General features: G+C 39.2%; 1 protein-coding gene across 1 annotated transcript in view; it reads left to right on the forward strand.

The window, feature by feature from the left end:
- Positions 1-20,429, forward strand: part of NCK1 (NCK adaptor protein 1) — a 77,840-nt gene that overhangs the window by 44,165 nt on the left and 13,246 nt on the right. Inside the window, exon 2 of the mRNA XM_056121403.1 lies at positions 17,320-17,563. Coding sequence (XP_055977378.1) covers positions 17,338-17,563 — 226 coding nt within the window. The 5' untranslated portion in view covers positions 17,320-17,337. The remainder of the gene's footprint in view (positions 1-17,319; positions 17,564-20,429) is intronic.

A 20,429-nucleotide genomic window follows, 5' to 3' on the forward strand; every position in this document is an offset into this window, starting at 1 on the left:
ACTCACCCTGCCCCCCTTCAACGTGCTCTGGTTGAAAACAGCCTGGTGCTGGGTCAGAAGATTCTGCTCCCGCCCCTCTCCCTCCCGTGATAGTTTTATAATGTCCCTTTTAAGAGCTGTGCCTGTTATAAAGATCTACAAGATGATAAAATCTTAGATTCATTGAGAGAATTACATTTTTTTGGTAACTTTTTCTTCATTCCTGAGGTTTTACATTTCACTCTGACGTAATTTTTCTTTTAGCTTTAAGAATTTTTTTTTTAATGCCAATTCACTGACAACAGAATTTTTCTTCATCTGTGTATGTCTTATTTAATTTCATTCCTGACAGGTATTTTCACTGACTGTAGAATTTTGGCTTGTCATCTATTTCAGTGTCTTAAAGATGTGATTCATGGTTTCTGATGAGAAAACCTTAGTGATAAAATTGCATCCAAATCAGGTTTTCTTACTAATTGCACATGTGGAGAACTGTCTTGTTCAATCCAAGGTGTTTTGCAGCTTCTCTGACCCCTGTCCAGTAAAACATCTTCTTTTCCCCAAATACGACTATCAGAAATGACTCCAGACATTGTCAGATATTCTTCTGGATATGAAATAATTTCTGGTTGTTTAGGTTGTAATAGGTTTTTCTTGTCTGACTGTCTTTAAGATTTTTCTTTTAATAGATGATTTTGCACTTGTAATCTTCTCAACTTCCTCTGAGTATATCTATTCCATTTGCAGTTTGCTTAATTTCTTATGTAACTATAAAGTTACAGATTCTGTTAACTCATGGAAAATGCCAACCGTTATTCAAATATTTTTTTCCTTCATCAGTACTCTTCTTTAGGGACTCCAACGACACAGTTAGGCACACTTTGGTATTGTCCCACTGGTTCCCAAAATGCTGTTCTTCTTTTAAAACTATACCATGTCTCTTTTGCAGGTTGAATCATTTTTTTTTATTTGTCTTTAGGTTCACAGACTTTCCTCTATTATTCAGAATGACAGCCTCCCAAAAAGTCCATATCCCCACTCCTTAGATTTCTGAACATAATCTTATATGGCAAAGGTATAATTGAGTTAAGGATATTGACTGGGAAGCTTGTTGTGGAGTATTTAGGAGCCCTATTCCAGTGACCCGTGGTGCAGTTGAGAGAGATTTGATAAAAGAGCAGCAGGAGGCAGTATAATACAGTCCAGGAGTGCTGATAGTTGTTGAAGGCAAGAGACAAAGTAGAGAGTTTTTCTTTTTGGTTTGGTTTTTGTGCCACACCCAGTAGTGTTCAGGATCACTTCTGGTGGGGCTTGAGGTGGGAATCATATTAGATGCTAGGGCTGCAAGGCAAGCACGTACCACTGTACTGCCTTTCCGGGCACCAAACTATAGATTATTTTATTTATTTTTTTTAAGGAAACAGTAAATTGCTTCTTCCAGACATCCTGCAAAGTAGGCAGGTCACCATAAGGGCAGCCTTTACTCATAAAATAATTTGTCTCACATTAGTACAAACTATAGATTCGTTACCAGATTCTTCAGGAGTAATATAACCCTTTCAGCACATTAATTTCAGCCTTTATTATTGATACCTCAAAATTTATTTATTTTTAAAAGTTTTTTTTAGTTTTGTTTTAGGACCACATCCAGTGGAGCTCAGGGGTTATTCATGGCTCTGCACTCAGAATTTACTCCTGGTGGTATTCAGGGACCATATTGATGCTGGAGATTAAACCTGAGTTGACCTTTTGCAAATGTCATATTCACTGCTCCAGTCCCTTATTTTTGTTATTTAAACTGTTCAGTTAATGGTAATTTGCACAGCAGGCATAGGAAATTATTTATCGTCTTGATTGTGCTTATTTGGCCTCTCCAGTCGTTTTTATCTTAAACATTATGGCTTTTAGTTTTTAAATTGTCAATTGATTTTATTTTATTGTTTCTCAGATTAGATTTATCCATTTAAGAGTGTCCACCTTCATGGAATATAGTAGCTGTTTTAAGGTGTTGGGGGTCCACACTCAGCAGTACTCAAGGGTTACTCCTACCTCTATTAGGAATTGGGTGCCATGTGGGATACTGTGGATCAAACCCAGGTTAGTTGTGAGTAAGGCAAATGTCCTACCCTATACTATCACTCTGGTCCCTTGTTGTTTTTGACAATTTCAATGTCTAGGTTATTTCCTGGCATCTCATTGTCTTCCAGCTATTGTTCTGTGGTTTTTCCTATTTGGTATATTGAATTATTTGAGTTTTACTTAGGCATTTTGATTATTGTATTGTGAAACTTCAGATCATGGTGCCAAACTCTGGAGAAGGTTGATTTTGCTGCTTGAGCAGGCGTCAGTCTGGTTAGGTTCAAACCCAATTTTGTTTGCTGTTGTGGGCAGTACTAAAAAAGAGTTTCCTTTTTTAAGTTTTTGCTGTGCTGTGCTGTTTTGAGTTTGTTGTTTGTACTAGTAAAGAATGAATTGGAACTTGAAATGGTGATTTTGTTGTTTCCACATTTCAGTTACCAATGCCTTTGTAAGACTGGGTTTATATATGTTAATTTTGATGAAGCCCATTACTTACTTTGGTTGTTCTTTTATTTCCCTTATCCCTCCTTTTGATTTCAAGAATCAAACCCACGGCCTCAAATTTGAGAGTCATACCTTTACCATTGAGGTACACCCTCTGTTGATTCTTGTTCTTTTATGTGCTTTTTTTTTTTTGCTTTTTGGGTGACACCTGGCAGTGCAAGGGACCATAAAGGATGCTGGGAATCGAACCTAGGTTGGCCACGTGCAAGGCAAACGCTCTACCCGCTGTACTATTGCTCCAGCTCCTTATTTTTTATTTTTAAATTTTTTTAAATGGAAAATGAGGAGCCAATTTATTGAACAGCTAAAGGGATCAAAAAGGGTTATGAAGCTACATCCATTACACACCTAGCAGGAAAGGCAACAAAACACCCTTCCGAAAGTTCCCACTCCTCCACCTTCAATAGACCAGGAGGAGGTCACACATGTGGAGGATAGCTGAGAGCCTGTTGGAAAGAGGGGGGCAGTATCCTGGGGGAGAAGCCAGTACCCTCACCTCCTGTACATCTGATCAGAAAGTTCTGTCCTTCTTCACTCCTGGCTGTTCCTGAAGCCCTTAACAAAAAGGCATAGTCTGTTTTGAGAAGGAAGTGAATAAAAAGCATCAGCTCTTAACTCCTGCTCATCTAGCTGCCTGTTTCTGGTGGAGGTAACTTTTCCAGCTTCTGTTGGGCTTTGGAGAGTCTGGGGAGCCCCTATTCCCAGTGCTGGAGGAGTCCCGGCTCACTCTTCTTGCTGTGGCCATTCTGACAGCTGCTAATACTAGGTGAATGGAGAAATCTGTGGGAGAAAAGGCCTGGTCCCCCAAACAACTGACCTTCTACTGATTCTTAATGAGAACTGTAGATATCATGGATTAACAAGGTAGACATTAAGGTGGCAAGGATATTTATTTTAACCAATACATCTAATAAAGGAACCATAGGAAAATGTTGGAGGGATTTTGTAACACTGGTGAAAGGTGTTTTACTCTGCAACTATAAAATAATGACTTCAATACTATTGAAAGTTATAACGTCAATTAAAAATCACTAATCACGGTCCTCCCGTTGTTCATCGATTTGCTCGAGCAAGCCCAGTAACGTCTCCATCATGAGACTTGTTGTTACTGTGTTTGGCATACCGAATACGAATAAATTTTAAAAATATTTGCAAACAAAAAGGTTCACAAATAAATAAAAATAATTATTATAGTAGGGAATCCAGTCTAGTCTCAGCTGAACTCAAGATTCTCCAAAGCAGAAGGCAGGAGACTTAAAAAATGGGCGCAAAGGGAAAGGCACTGAGCAGTGTTGAGACTTGGTCTACGTCACCAGGTCATCTTGGTTTGTGAAGGTGCATGTCTTTAGTAAGACTACTTACTATTTGGTAGGGAGGGGTGGGGAGCACTCCCAGAAGTGCTTCAGAACCATTCTTGGTGGTGCTGGAAACCATATGCAGCGCCATATTCAGGGGTTGAATCCAGGCTCCTGCATGCAAAGCATGTGCTCCAACCTGTTGAAGGCTTATTACTCTTAAGTTTTTCCATTCATCACCTGTTTACATCTGAGAAATTTTACAGGATCCTGAATAAATATATGAATGAATGAATATAAAAGAGGTTCATTCAGAAAGCCAACATTTGTAATCATAAATTGAAAACAATTATTTGTCATCCCCACATTCAGTTACAGAGCTGGAACTCAGTTTAAGAAGCTAGAATCTAGTGGCCAGAGAGATGTAGAGCTTCAGTGGGTAGGAAATTTGCCTAGGTTAGATCCCCGGCCCCACATGTGATTCTCTGGGCATAGCCAAGAAAGTTCTGAGCACTGCCAGCTGTGGTCCCAAAAACCAAAAAAAGAAAAATTAGCTAGGATCTAGAGGATAAACATCTTTATGACTATCGACCATTGCATGTTATGTTTAGAGCAGGGCGTCCACTAGAATGAGCCCTTTACCCTACTTCAGAGCCTAGGAGCCACAGTTGGTTATCTTGAACTTTTGCATTTTTTAAGAGTAGTAACGCTTAAATCCTTGAGAAATAAGTCAGTTGTAGTTCTTATAATTATAGACTTATTAATGTAACTTCTCTGAGAGGGCCTATCAGTCACCACAAACAGTGAATTCCTCTGGTAATGCAGTACTATTTACTCAGTTCTGACACCACTGCATGCCTTTAGAGTGAAGTGAAAGAAAGGGAAAAATAGTGTTTTCCCCATATTCTTTTATACCTGGTCCTATTTTCTGCTTCCCTTTTCCAGAGGGGTAGGTTTTTCTCTTGGGATATTAATGTACATGCCATCTTACCAGTGTGGCAGTAATGCAGATGTAAAACTGAAGTGGGTTGTTAGCAGGGATTTAACCAGTACTCTGATTTCAAGAATCTTTCCTTTTCTCCCTGTCTTTTATCTAAAAGAAAGTTTGAACTTCCTCATTCTCCTTTCTCCAACTACTAAATAATTTTCTGTTCTTTCTGTACTTGGGCAATACCAGGAAATAAAGCTGGGTGGCATTTTAGGTATTGTTGGGCACATCACCAGAAGGAAATTTAATGCTGATGTATTCATCTTTATTCAAATTAATTTCCTCCCCAGTCTTCCTATTTAATTTTCAAGTCCTTAGGATAGTGACTTCTGAAGATTTTTAATTAATTGGAGGGAGAAATTGCAGTAGACTTCTATCCATCTTCCTTAGAATACTTAGGCCAATGAATTTTTTGTTTGCTTTTGTTTTGTTTTGTGAACTGCATCTGGTAGAGCTCAGCTTAATTCTGACTCTGTAATCATGACTCAGTGATCACTACTGGCAGTGCTCAGGATACTATATGTAGTGCCAGGAATGTAACCTGTGTCAGGAGCATGATGCCAAACAAGCTCCTAAACCCTTATACTATCTGTTTGTACCAAGGTGAGTGAATTTTAATATAACATACAGGAAAGTTTTGATTGCACATTGGAAACATTTTAGAGTACTACTTGTCAGGTGTTAGTATTGTGCCATAAAAGAATGTCCAAAATTATCTTCTAAAAACACTTGAAGATGCTCCTTCTTTTTCCAACATAGGTTACTGTGTGAGACAAAGTTTTTTGTTTTTAGCTGAGCAATACGTACAGTACATCCCCTTCACTTAAAGGCACCAATAAGGTTCTTGAAATTTTCAACTTCAAGCTAAATGGTACATAGCAAAATGAACTTTACCATATGTTGGTTGATATAAAAAGAGTTAAATTCCTATGTCATTTCTGGTTACAAAATCATCACCAAATTTCTAAACAAAGACCTGAAACACTTCTTATATACAACACTAGTTTGCATTTATTTATTCATTAGTTTTCCAACCCATTTATTCCGGGTCAGAGTTTTGGATGACTTCAACTTATCCTAGCAACTTAAGGTATTAGATGGACACCATCCCAGAACAAGGCAATATTTTGTTGTAGAATTTTACTCCTCGGATGGTGACAATTTTGACACACCAGTTTACTTAATATACACGTTTGGAATACTGAGGGAAACTAGATTATCAGGAGAAAACCTCCGCAGACACGGGAGCGTATGCAAGCTCCATATGGGTTAAGGCCCTGGCCAGGAGTAATTTTTCATCAGCTTTTAATGAAACAGTGTTGAACAGAATAATCATTTGGGGTCCTGCTATGTTATATATGTTATAATATCTAGTATAATGCATGAAGCACAGTTATTCTTTCTAATATCTGTTGAATTCTATATGGGAAAGATTAATAAAATGTAAAATAATACTGTATTTTCATTAATGTTTTTGTTTCAGTTTCTTAAAATGTCAGATGATGTTGGGAATTTATTTGGATTAAACAATATTTTTGACTTTCTCTCATACCTAATGTGGTAGATGTTGATTGATAAAACCAACATAAACGAAGCTCATTGGGTCTCTTTATTTTTAAATGTGTAAAAAAAGGTTTTAGCACCAAATAGTTTGAGGATCACTGATCTTGGCAGGTAATTGACTTTCATGTATTTGTAACATTTTTCTGTTCTTTAGACATGGTAATTCAGTTTTCTGTTCTATAAATATGATAATCAAAAGAACATGAACTCTGGGGAAGTGAAAAGAGCATGCATTTAGAGCCAGAGTGATAGTACAGCAGCAGGTAGGGCATTTGCCTTGCATGTGGCCATCCTGGGTTCGATCCCCGGCATCCCACATGGTCCCCCAAGCACCGCCAGGAGTAATTCCTAAGTGCAGAGCCAGGAGTAACCCCTGAGCGTTACTGGGTGTGACCCCAAAAGCTAAATAAATAAAGAGCATACATTTTACTACATTTTTATCATTATTTTCCAAGGTTGAAACTGTTTCTCAGTGTCTATTATGCCTTGGAAAATGAGGGAAATTTTCTTACACTTTTGTTTATGTTTGGTTTGGGGACCACACCTGGCGGTACTCTGGGGTTACACCTGACTCTGCACTCAGAAATCACTCCTGGCAATGCTTTGGGGACTACATAGAATGGCAGGGATTGAACCCAGTTCGGCCCTACCTGCTGTACTGTCTCTCTAGCTCCAAGTGAGGGAAATATTTTAAAGAACTGTGAGAGGGTCTGGGAGAGATAGTACAGTAGGTAGGGCACTTGCTTTGCATGCAGATGACCCAAGTTTGATCTTTGGTGCTCCATATAGTCCCCCGAGCACTGCCAGAGTGATTCCTGAGTGCAGAGCCGGGAGTAACCAACCCTATGCGTCACTGGATGTGCCCCCCCAAAAAGAGGAATTGTGAGGGAAATGCTATGATAATTCCTGAATATTGGACGTTCAATAAACTTTCTTTAGTATAAAGTGAAGATATTTTTAGCACCTCCTAATCTTGGTGGTGTGCAAGCCACTTAAGGTGGCAGGCATTCCCCAATTTACAAGTTGATCTTTCTTTTTTCCCAGTAATAAGATGTAGTGTAGTATAATTAGTCACATACTGAAAAGATTGGTTTGTTTTTCTTTTTTTTTTTTATTTTAATGGCAGCTTAGTTCATAAAATTTGGTAAAACCCGAAAGCAACCAGGATACCTTTCAGTAGGTGAATTGGTAAATGATTATACACAGACAGCAGAATAAATGGAGTAAACAGTAATTTCAAATTGGTCCTGTTGTGATATCAGGATCAGGTATCCCCTTGAGTTTTTTTTTTTTTATTTGGGGGTTGCAACTTGCAGTATTCAGAGGTCACAATTTCTAGCAGGCCTCTGGGGACTGTTTTTGGTGCAGGGGTTTTACCTGAGGTTGGCTACATGTAAGGCATTTTATAACGTCTTGCACAGGTTCTGTTTTGGAATGATCATAGGTAAATTTAAAAAGCAGACAAATCAGTAAATAAGCCTATAAAGAAAGGACAAGCAGGATTTGCCTACTTGGGACTAATGTCTAGAGTCCATGGTGTTCATATAATCAAAGCAGGTCAGGCAGTGGAGATCAAAGTAGGCAGCTCAGATTCTATAAAGGAAACACAGCACTTACATTAAAGGGCTTGGATACTTTTTGGGTTCAGGTGCCAGGTATACACTTGAGACAAAAGGATAGGAATCCAGTTTCTAAACGTAAGAATAGTGGCCAGGAACCATCCCAGTGAGAATAAGTATAGGATAATAAATACGGAGCTAAAGTGTTTGTAGGGGGAAATAGAATCACAAATGATAACTTTTACTACCAGGCTCTGGATTGGATCAAAGTAGGGTGTAGTAATTTCATATTTATATAATTTGAACTAAGCTTGGCTATAAGACAGAGAGGGAGGAAGCGGGAGGGAGGCTGAAGGGGTGGTAGGTGGGTGGGTGGGTGTTGATTAATGGGGGGATCTGAAGATGATTCATGGCCTAAAACACTTGCCTGGCAAATGTAAAACTGAGTTTCAGATCCCAGTACTTTTCTGCACTAACCGTAGGGATTCTGGCAGCTATCTCTCTTATGCTATTTGGAATCCCCAACAGGAAAGTCCGTAAGATGTCACTGAGGCTTAAAATAGTGCTAAGGGCAAGCATGTGGCTGTGAATTTATGTATGTGCCCAGCTGATCCTCAGAGCTCTGCTGTATGGGACCCCCCAATGAGAAGAGGAAATAATACAGATATTTTTATGTCTTCCAGAGAAAACATGGAATTTGTTTCAGCTAGCCTCAATCACCTTGCCTGTTGTATAAGCATGTAATTTCACTGAAAAGATAAAATTTTCCCTACTACAGGGAGTCAATTCAGATTAGCTCTTTTATCTGGTACTTAGCTGAAGAAAAGGTCACCCAAGGAAAGTTAAATTCTAAGTTGTGGTTTTTGTTTTTTGTTTTACTTTGGTGCGGTAGGGCGTTCGCCTTACAAGCGGCCAACATGGCCGACCCGAGTTCGATTCCTCCGCCCCTCTCGGAGAGCCCGGCAAGCTACCGAGAGTATTGGATATGCCAGACACAGTAACAACAAAGTCTCCAATGGAGACGTTACTGGGCCCGCTCGAGCAAATCGACGATCAACGGGAGGGCCTTTACCTTTACCTTTTACCTTGGTGCTAGTATAGGTGCACATTGTGATTTTACTATTAGGTAGTTCTATTTTTATAACTGATTCTCATATTTTTCTCTGTACTGTCTCCATATTTCTTTTTTTCACCCTACAAGAGAGTGTGTGAGTGTGTGTGTGTGTGTGTGTGTGTGTGTGTGTGTGTGTTTCCTCTTCTGGTTTATTTTTGGGCCACACCAGGTTGTGTTCAAGGCTTCCTTACTTCTGGCTCTGCACTCAGGGATCACTCCCCAGTGGGCCATATGGGTTGCTGGGGAACAAACTCTGGAGTAGACCTGTGGAAGGCAGGTGCCCTTCCCTCTGTGTTCTGAATGTTCTTTTCTTTTAGCTGTATTTTTCAAATTGTATTTCTTTAAATACATGTTTAGAAACCAACATACAGTAAAGGGCCGGAGAGATGGTATAGCATGCAAGGAGCTTGCCTTAAGCGCAGCTGACCCAAGTTCAGTTCCCAGTATTAAATAGGTTCCCCCAGCACAGAGCTACGAGTAAGCCCTACGCACCACAGGTTGTGGCCTAATAAAACAAAAACAGTAAAATACAAAAATTTCATACCTATTGTAATATATTAAAAGCGTATCCATGGAATAGGGAATGAAACTAATCAGTCTTACCACTCACTATTGCTACCACTGTTTAGATTTTGATGAGTATTTTTATAGAACTTTTTTTGCTAGTGGTATGGGGAACCCTGAGAAAAACATATAGAAGAGAAGCTTTTAGAGGATATTAGAAGGGAAAAGACCATGTCTTAGCAAAGTGGCAAAAGATATGAATAAACAATCTGCACAGAAACACAAATGCAAATATCCCTTTAACTTGGGAAAGGGTGATCAGTCTCATTGTGATAGAGAAATACAAATAAAAACTTATTTGGGGGGCTGGAGAGATAGCACAGTGGGTATGGCATTTGCCTTGCACGCAGCCGACCTGGGTTCGATACCCAGCATCTCATATGGTCCCCTGGGCACCGCCAGGGGTAATTCCTAAGTGCATGAGCCAGGAGTAACCCCTATGCATCGCCAGGTGTGACCTAAAAAGCCAAAAAAAAAAAACTTATTTGAAAATACCAGTTCTTACGGTCAGATATGTAAAAATACTAAAGATTGACAACATGGCTTGTTGACACACCTGTGAAGAAGTGAAGATTCATTGTTGAAAATACTAAGGAAAAAGAGCCTGCTGATAGGGAAGTTGACAATAACAGAAGATTCCATAAACCTAAAGCTTTCACTCAGTAGTTCTACTGATGCAAAAAAAAAAAAAAGGGTATGCTAACAGAAAAGCAAAATGATTTTCACAGAGCTTTTCACAGCACTATTTTATTCCAGAAGCTGGAAACAGCTCTTTTGCTTTTTTTTTTTTTTTAAACAATGTACTGTGCACTAGTTAGAAATAGATTAAGAAAGATCTCCTTGGCTGGAGCGATATAGCACAGCGGGTAGAGCATTTGCCTTGCACGCGGCCAACCTAGGTTTGATTTCCAGCATCCCATATGGTCCTCTGAGCACCATCAGGAGTAATTCCTGAGTGCATGAGCCAGGAGTAATCCTGTGCATCGCTGGGTATGACCTGAAAAGCAAAAAAAGAAGAAAGATCTCCTCATATACTGCTGTGAAATGATCTTGAAGATAGATTATTATTATTTATTGTTAGTCGTGTGTGTATGCCCATCCTTCCTCTCCCGGTTTTAGGGCCACAACAAATGATACTCAGGACTTAACTTGGCTCAGGGATCGAACCAGGTGAGGCATATGCCACACAAGTGCCTTAATTCCTGTACTATATCTGTCTGACTGATGTTGAAGATACTGTTAAATAAAACAAAAGGTTCAGACAGAACTCAGGTGTTACTCTCTCCCTTTGTGTACATTTATGTATTCAGTATTATGTGTTATGTATAAATATGTAGGAGAAACCTGAATATGATTCACACACACACAGAGCCGCACGTGTGCATACGCTTGCTTTTCTTGCAGAACTGTTCATGCTGGGAATTTGACTGATTTGCTTCCTAAAGCTCTTTAACCTCCTCCCCACTTCTTTATGGTGGGAGGAACATACTCAACTCAGCTGTGCAAGTCAACAGGTTTGATGCTTGAGTCCAGTGTCAAGGTACTAAGGACTACCGTGCTATACCTGGTGGTGCTCAAGAGATATGGTGCTGGGTTTAAACTTGAATTCAAGGCACATGCTCCAGTTCTTTTAACTGCCTCCTTACCCTACACCTCCCTTATTTCTATAAGGAAATTATGTGTATAGGTTTTCTCCTTGACCCTGCAGGTTTTTATTACCATATCCACTTCATAGGTATTATTGTGTACTTTTAATTGCACGTGAATAGTGAATTTGGTAGTACCAGACTGAATCATGCATTATGGTGCTCTCCATGGAAACTTCTGATGATTTTCTCTGCCAGTTCATAATCCTTTTGAACTGTTGAGGATAGAAATCAAGTAGAACATTAAACTATGTAAACTCACACATGAAGATGTGTACTTTACCATTTGAGCCATTTGTTTTTGCTGTTGAAACATGAAATATTGACTCTCCAAAGATAGTGATTATGTTACTTTAAAGAGAATTTGTTTGGAGGTTCTAGCAGCGGTAGGGCGTTTGCCTTGCACGCAGCCAACATGGCCGACCCGAGTTCAATTCCTCCGCCCCTCTCGGAGAGCCCGGCAAGCGACCGAGAGTATCTCGCCCACACGGCAGAGCCTGGCAAGCTCCCCGTGACGTATTCGATATGCCAGACACAGTAACAACAAAGTCTCCAATGGAGACGTTACTGGGCCCGCTCGAGCAAATCCACGAACAACGGGAGGACCTTTACCTTTAAAGAGAATTTGCTGGCGGGTAGATTTTGAGATTTTTTCTGCTCGGAGGAAAAAAGAGGTCTTGAGATTGAAGACTGTCTTGAACTGTGTGCCTTTACAAGAATACAGAAAGGATTAAAGTGACCAGAAATGTGACTGTACAATGAGAAGAAAACTTGTCACTTACTGGAATATCTTCTATCCATTTCCCCTGTGGTAACCTCTGGCACAGTGTAATTACCAGAATATTTATATTGATAGTATATTACTTCATGAATCCCTCATGTTGACCATTTATTTATTTATTTATGTAGGAGTACGGCTATTTATTCAGCCACTGATTAGCTGATTGAATTGGGCATGAACTCCACCTTTTTTGTTTTTTCATTTTTTATAATTTTATTTATTGAATCACCATGAGAGCAGCTACAAGGCTTTCGGGTTTAAGTCTCGGTCATACATTGAAACACCCATACCTTCACCAGTGCCCATTCTCCACCACCAAAAATCTCAGTATACCCCCATCCTACACCTTCTCCTACCTGTAGGGCAGATGATTTCCACATTACTCTCCTCTACTTTGATTACATTCAATATTTTGACACCACACCCACCATTATTTATTTGGGATTTTACCCCAACACTCGAATCTTCTGAAAAGGCAATAGTAGACAGTTTGTTTTCTGTTGCTGGTTATGAATAACATATGATGTCACGTGGCTGCAGTAGTGGCCGTGTGATTTTGAAATTCTGAAATTTTAACACTTAAATCTGGAGGTTTAAGTGTTAAAATTTCAGAATTTTTCAGTAGTTTTTTAAGGCTAAAAAAACTACTAACCTTATCTCCATCACTGTAATTTTGTCATTTCAAGAATGTCCAATAGGGAGCCAAAGAGACCATATAGGGGATGAGGCATTTGCTTTGCCTTTGGCCAACCCTGGTTTGATCCCCAGCACTGCCAAGGGTTCACTTGAGCCCAGAGGCAGAAATCGTACCTGAGTACATCAGTGTGGCATCCTCTTCCCCACATTCCCAAAAAGTCATATAAGTGAAATATACATATATATCCTAAGGAAATTGACTTCTTTTTCCCTCACTTGTCAAGATCTCAGAGATACTTGAGTGTTACTGCCCATATCAATGATTTTTTTTTTTATTTCTGGTAGTATTCTATGGCTTGGTCTCCCATTACTGTGTCTGGCATATCCAATACTCTCGGTAGCTTGCCAGGCTCTCCGAGAGGGGCGGAGGAATCGAACTCGGGTCGGCCATGTTGGCCGCTTGTAAGGCGAACGCCTTACCCGCTGTGCTATCGCTCCAGCCCAGTATGCCAGACACAGTAACAACAAAGTCTCCAATGGAGACATTACTGGGCCCGCTCGAGCAAAATCGACGATCAACGGTCTCCCATTGTTGAGCTAGTCACTTGATGTTTTAATTCTTTTTACTTTTTAAATAAAGTTGTTACACATGTAAAAGTTTCTGCATGAACATCTATGTTTCTCTAGGATTAATGCCAGGAGTGTTATTGCTAGATTATTTAGTACTAGCTTATTTACTTTTACAAGAAACTGCCAAAGCAATTTCCAGAATAGTTGCACTAATTTTACATTCTCATCAGCAGTGTACAGATACCAGTTTTTCAATATACCTTATCTATATTTGGTATTACTTATTTTAGCTATTCTGATAGTTATGTGGTAACATATCAGTGTGGTCTTAATTGACATTTTGGGGAGGACTTGTAGGTGGGTTCTGGTGATTGTAGAGGCCCTTCTGTTAATTCTTGGCAGGAGTGCTGCTTGAGTCATGTGGTGCCAGGTATTGCCTGTCAGTACTTCGGGCCTCCATAGACACCATGTGACACCAGGGCTACTCTTGGTAAAACTGGGGGCATATGTAGTGCTAGGGTTTGAACCTGGCTTAGCGGTGTACAAGGACTGTAGGCCCCTAATTTGCATATTTTTACAGCTAAGGATGATGATCATCTTTCTATGTGTTTATTTGTTATTTTCTTACCTTTTTCAGTAAATGTTTTCATCATGTCTTTTGTTTTCTCGTTGTGTTTTGTTTTCTGCACTGTTTCCTTTTGTGGACCTTGCTTTTGGTTTCAAGTCTCAAAGTTTCAGGTCTTGAAATAACTGTCTTATTCTGAACCCTAGAGATTTTCTCTTGCACACTTTTTTTTTGGGGGGGGGGGTCACACTGGCGATGCTCAGGGGTTATTCCTGGCTCATGCACTCAGGAATTACTCCTGGCAGGACTCGAGGGACCATATGGAATGCTGGGAATCAAACCACAGTTGGCCGCCGCGTGCAAGGCAAACGACCTACCTGCTGTGATATTGCTCCAGCCCCATCTCCTGCACACTTTCCTAAAAAGTTTTGTTTATTAATGTGGTCATTTATTTTGAGTTAACATTTTATATACAGTATGATTAGGTTGGGCTGGAGCTATCGCACAGTGGGTAGGGCATTTGCTTTGCACGCAGCCGACCCAGGTTCATTTCCTCTGTCCTTCTCAGAGAGCCCGGCAAGCTACTGACAATATCCCACCTGCTCGGAAGAGCCTGACAAGCTTCTTGTGGCATATTTGATATGCTAAAAACAGTAACAGTAACAACAAGTCTCACGGAGATGTTAGCTCGAGCAAAAATGATGAACAATGGGCGGACAGTGCAGTGCTGTTGATTAGGTTGGTTAACTTGCATGGTCCTCCCTCATGCAAAGCATCTGCTCCAGTCCACTGTGCCATCTCTTTGGTCCTATGTTGCTTTCCTTGGTTGGTTGTGTTTTGTTTGCAGCCCACACCTGGCAGTGCTCAGGACTTAGTTCTGGCTCTGTAGTCAGAGATTACTCTGGCAGGCTCTGAGGACCTTATGGGATGCCAGAGATTGAACCCAGGTTGGCCGTGTGCAAGGGCAAGCCCCGGGACCCCTGTACTGTCTCCATCTGGTGTCAATGTTTTTGCTTTCCTTTATGACTAGACTTCTTTTTGTGACTTCTTTTCACCCAAGATATACAGGATGGACAAGCACTGCCAGAAATTCACTATTCATGTGATTTTAAATTAATTTTTGGTTGTACTGAGAGAAATCTTCATTACCTTCAGGGTCGGGCGGGGCGGGGCGGGGCAGGGCCCGCAGCAACTCCATATGGGCTGGTGATCACAGTTTAAGATGCTAAGTTTTTGGGTAGAGCTTAGAAACTGCTTTTCTAATTATGTGTTTGGGGGCTATAATTTTCTCTCAGTCTTGCTTTAAGCAGTGTTCCACAAATTTTAGTGCATTATATTTTCATTTTAGTGTTGCTTTTCCTTGAGATTTCCTCTTTAACTTGTGTAAGTTAGAAGTATGTTCCAAACATATGGAGATTTCCCTGATCTTTTTTATTTTTTTTTTTTTTACTTTTAAAAAAAATTTTTCTTAGTGAAACACCATGAGGTACAGTTGTAGACTTACAAATTTTTGTGTAAGGAGTACTTCCCCCCCCCCCCCGATATCTTTTTTTTTTTTTTTTTTTTTTTAAGTATTACTGTGGTCAGAGACACACTGTTGACTTCAGGTCTTTTTAATTAGTTCAGTTTTGTCTTACATCCAGCACATAGTTTCTTTTAGGATGTTGGCACTTGACAAGTAGCTGTGCATTTAAAAATGATAAACAACTTTCTCCCTGAAGAAAGTACAATTGATTTAGGCTCAGGAGTGAATGTGTGTGTGTATTTTTTCTTTTAGGGGGCATTCCTTTTGGTGTCTGGGGCATCCAGAGCTACTTCAGGATTAAGCCTCGGGACCTCACACATCCAAGACTCTGTTACCCCTTGAACCACATTCCTGGTTATCGCCCCCCTCCTTTTCCTTTGTTATAAAATGGCTTCTCAGTTCTGTATAATGGAATTATACATTCCATGAGTTTTAGTAGAACTTGTCTTTTCTACTGACATTATAGGACCATATGGGCTGGAGCAATAGCACAGCAGTAGGGCATTTGCCTTGTGCGCAGCCCGCCCAGCCGAGCCGGGTTCGATTCCTCCACCCCTCTCGGAGAGCCCGGCAAGCTACCAAGAGTATATTCAATATGCCAAACACAGTAACAACAAGTTTCAAAATGGAGACAAGTCTCAAAATGAAGACGTTACTGGGCCCGCTCGAGCAAACCGATGAACAACGGGAGGACAGTGTTTGTATTATGGGACCATGTTGCTTTTCATTATGGGAAAATTTCCTAATGACTGACTCAATTATTTTATTTTTCTCTTTGTTTCAGATGCATGTATGTCTGATGTAAGTTATGTATATGAAAACACATATTGCCATATATTTTGAAAGTCTTCTGCATCTGTAATTATGGCTCCTTTTTCATTTGTTCTTTGAGCACAGCTCTTTCCTTTCTCTGACTAGGTCAGTTGCTACAAATATATCCTTTTGTTGGGACAAAGAACTACATTGTTGTTGTTGAGTTATCTGTGCTTTCTCTGTCACACTAAATTCTGCTTTTTTATATATGTTTTTTTTCTATTTTATAGTCTACTTTTCTAACTGGTTGAGACAGATGTCCAATTTATTTTTGGTTCTTAAGTGTTTTCAAAATTCTATTGTGATTTTTTGTTTGATGACTGAATTTCCAAACCTAAGGGGTAAAATTTCAAAATGGTTTCAGTTTTGAATAATGGCTGTTAGAGAATACGGTTGTTATATGATGCAAAAATAAATGAAACTTTCTAGAAATTTCTTTTATGTTCTTGCAATAGATCAATTTTTACATATATTTTTTTCTCTGAAAAATAGTATTTGTGTTTAAAATCAAACTCAGGGGCTGGAGCAGTAGCACAGTGGGTAGGGCATTTGCCTTGCATGCGTCCAACCCCGGGTTCAATTCCCAGCATTCCATATCGTCCACCGTGCACCACCAGGAGTAATTCCTGAGTGGAGAGCCAGAAGTGACCCCTGTGCATCGCTGGGTATGACCCAAAAAGAGAAAAAAAAAGGATCAAACTTAATGGTTTTAATATCACTTCTTCTCAAGCTTAATTTTAAAGCTACTTTGACTTTTAATGAAGTAAATATATGACTGATTATTTTCGATGACATTGGGGTTTTGTCAGTTTATACATGTGAGAAAATCTTTTATTAGTAATAATGAACTTTATCTCAGAATGGTTTTACTTTAAAGTTCTTTTGCATGATAAATAATTATACCAGTTTTTTGTTCAAATTAGTATTTACCTCATTTATTTTTTCATATTTTTATGGAAAAGTTTCAAACCATCGTTAGCCATTTGAGCCACTTTCTCACCCACTTTTTTGTGGTCTTTTTGAGCCACATTTTGGTGGTCTTAGGCTTTTTGGTATGATTCTTTTTAAAAAACATATGGATTAATCCTACACAGTTCTACGCAAATCTTGAAAAATTCTTTTCTCGTTGTGCTTACAGTGCTGAAACTGGTGAAAGATGGCAGAAGAAGTGGTGGTAGTCGCCAAATTTGACTATGTGGCCCAACAAGAACAAGAGCTTGACATCAAGAAGAATGAGAGATTATGGCTTCTGGATGATTCTAAGTCCTGGTGGCGAGTTCGAAATTCCATGAATAAAACTGGTTTTGTGCCTTCTAATTATGTGGAAAGGAAAAATAGTGCTCGTAAGGCTTCTATTGTAAAAAACCTAAAGGATACCTTAGGTAAGTTGTTTCTTCGGTAAACTTTTTTTAAAAGGCCGGGTGGGGCAGGGGCTTGGGGCTTGGGGAGTAGGGATTCTAGAGCTTGGTTCTTTGTATAGAATTGGCAGCAATGAACAGAATTTAGTGGGAAAGGCCAGAACTGGACTTGAAATAGAAGTTTAGTTGATGGCGTGTTTTCAGGTCAAGAGCAGTGAAGGTCTTAGGCTTTTTTCTGTTAGAGACTGTCAGGCTGGAGTTCAAGGTCAAGCCAAGTCATATTGACACTTTTCATTAGACTCTTGGAAGTAAGAGTGCCCTTTGTGGTTTAGAGTTAATAGGCAAATTTTGCATCTAAATGAAACAGGGATTAATGAGTGAAATGCAAAATACCTTCTTGTCAGTAATTTCACACATCACACTGCTCTGTTTTACTATCTGATGATTTATATTTTGAGTTTAATTTTTAAATTAGCAAACCATCTCTGTATTTCTTTATGGATCTGATAGTCTTAAATTGTGGGTTACTGCTGTAGATAGATATCTGCAATGCTCATCTCTTCCTATTGTATTTTCTCTTTCCTTTTCTTTCTTCCTCTAAATGTAGTTTGTTTGTTTTTGCCAGCCTCTGTTAGGGCTAGAGATAGTGGAACCTGTTTCACATAGAGCCTGACTGAGCTGATAGGAAGGAAATATGCACAGATGAGAGCTGGGCTCTCCCAAACCCCCCTCCCCCACCACCTTTTTTAAAAATAAATTCAACTCTTCTAGGCTGACAGGAAGGAATTGGGAGGGACCAAATTTCAGTTTTGGTATTCAGGCAAGTATGCTGTTGCTTATGGTTCTTTGTATGTTATGTAGAGGGTAAACAAAGAATTCTTTGTAAAGATAATTTGGAAATAGTACATATAAAACAACTGGGAGGAAAGAAAACAAAAATCAACAATAGAGTACAAATCTGTTTTTACAGACTGAAAAACTAAATTTTAATATAGTTCAAAGTAAGATATATAATACAAAAATATCAATTTCTTAATTGAAAACTTGGAGAAATGCTTCAATGGACTGAATGCATGCTTTGCAGGCCCAGGTTTGATTCCTGGTAGTACATGGCCTAGCATTACTAGGAACAACCCTTGAGCACCAAGATGGGAGTAGCCAAATGACCCAAGAACCAAAGAATTCAGACTAGGGGAAAGAGAAACAACCAACGTTTTCTAGTATTCTTAAGCGTAGTTAATACAGGTGCATCATCACCAGTGGTTTGCAGTTGATTGTAGTTTAACCCAAATTATGTTGCTGATGTCAGTAAAGTTTAATGTTGTTTCTTCATCAGTTTTTATTTTTGTTTTTTTGGGCCACATTCTGGTGCTCAGGTGATCATAGTGTGATGTCAGTTAGCAAACTGGGCTTAGCCATGTGCAGGCACGTGCTTTACCCTGTATTATCTCACTGGTCCCCGTAAGTGGAGCTTTTAATGTGAATTTTCATCATGAAGTACTTAAATGACTTTTCTTAGGTTATCTCTTTTTTGCAAATATAAGACCATCATTTTTAGTTTTTAAACAAAAGATAAAGACTTTCCTTGACTAGCTGAAGAGATTAGACTTTAAAGCCAATAGTTTTGTAAATACCAGAATTTAAAAGAAGTTTATTAGTTTTGGTGAAAAGGTAGCTTATATCGAGAAATCCTCATAGCTGTGAAGTCTTGAAAGGATAAAGGTCATGCCTAGATTTTTTTTTTTTAAATTCCTTTTAGAGGATCAGAGAAATAATAACAATGGGTAAGGCACTTGCCTTGCACCTGGCTAACCTGGGTTCAATCCCTGGTACTGCATAAACCTAGCCCACCAGGAGTAAGCCCAGAACACAGCTGTGTGTGGTCCCAAAACTAAATTCCTTTAAGAAGGGTTACTGGTATCCTGGGACCAGGGCAGATGTGACAGCGGAAAAAAAAAATAGCCTCATAGAGCAGAGGAAAATATCCTAGTTTCAGATATTGCTGCATATAAAAAAAAATTAAAACAGTATTATGGTATACTTGGGAAGACTTCCATAGTATTTTTTATATTATTCAAATTGTAGCAGAATTTTATATCTCTGTAAGTCCTAGTTAATTTTAATACTGCATCACAATATTAAAAATTATTTAATGGGGCTGGAGCGATAGCACAGCGGTAGGGCGTTTGCTTTGCATGCAGCCAACATGGCCGACCCGAGTTCGATTCCTCCGCCCCTCTCGGAGAGCCCGGCAAGCTACCGAGAGTATCTCGCCTGCACGGTAGAGCCTGGCAAGCGCCCCGTGAAGTATTGGATATGCCAAACACAGTAACAACAAAGTCTCCAATGGAGACGTTACTGGGCCCGCTCGAGCAAATCGATGAACAACGGGAGGGCCTTTACCTTACCTTTACCTTATTAAAATTTAATAATCTTGTTCCCTGCACTTCAAAACATTCTGTTTTAAATTGGTGATCAGTGATTAGCCTGATAAAATAATGTAAATTCAGCTTTTGCATCAAAGGTGTTTTTTTTTCTCTCACAATTTTTTAACCCTTTTGGTGATTTAAATGTCCCTAATAATTAATAGATTTGTTTATAGTGATTGTACTGCTGGTAGAGACAGTCCTGATAAAATAATGTAAATTCAGCTTTTGCATCAAAGATGGTTTTTTTTTCTCACTATTTTTTAACCCTTTTGGTGATTTAAATGTCCCTAATAATTAATAGATTTGTTTATAGTGATTGTACTGCTGGTAGAGACTGTTTGAAAGCTTAGGGAAAAATGGGGAAAACAAAGGAAAGAATGGATACATGAATGTATTTTCAACTATTGGAAAATATTTATGCTTTAAAGCTTCTCTGGAAATAAGTCTGAATAAGATCACAA

This window comes from Sorex fumeus, unplaced genomic scaffold (genome assembly GCF_029834395.1).
Source record: "Sorex fumeus unplaced genomic scaffold, SorFum_2.1 ptg000044l, whole genome shotgun sequence".
In the NCBI taxonomy this organism is placed as follows: domain Eukaryota; kingdom Metazoa; phylum Chordata; class Mammalia; order Eulipotyphla; family Soricidae; genus Sorex; species Sorex fumeus.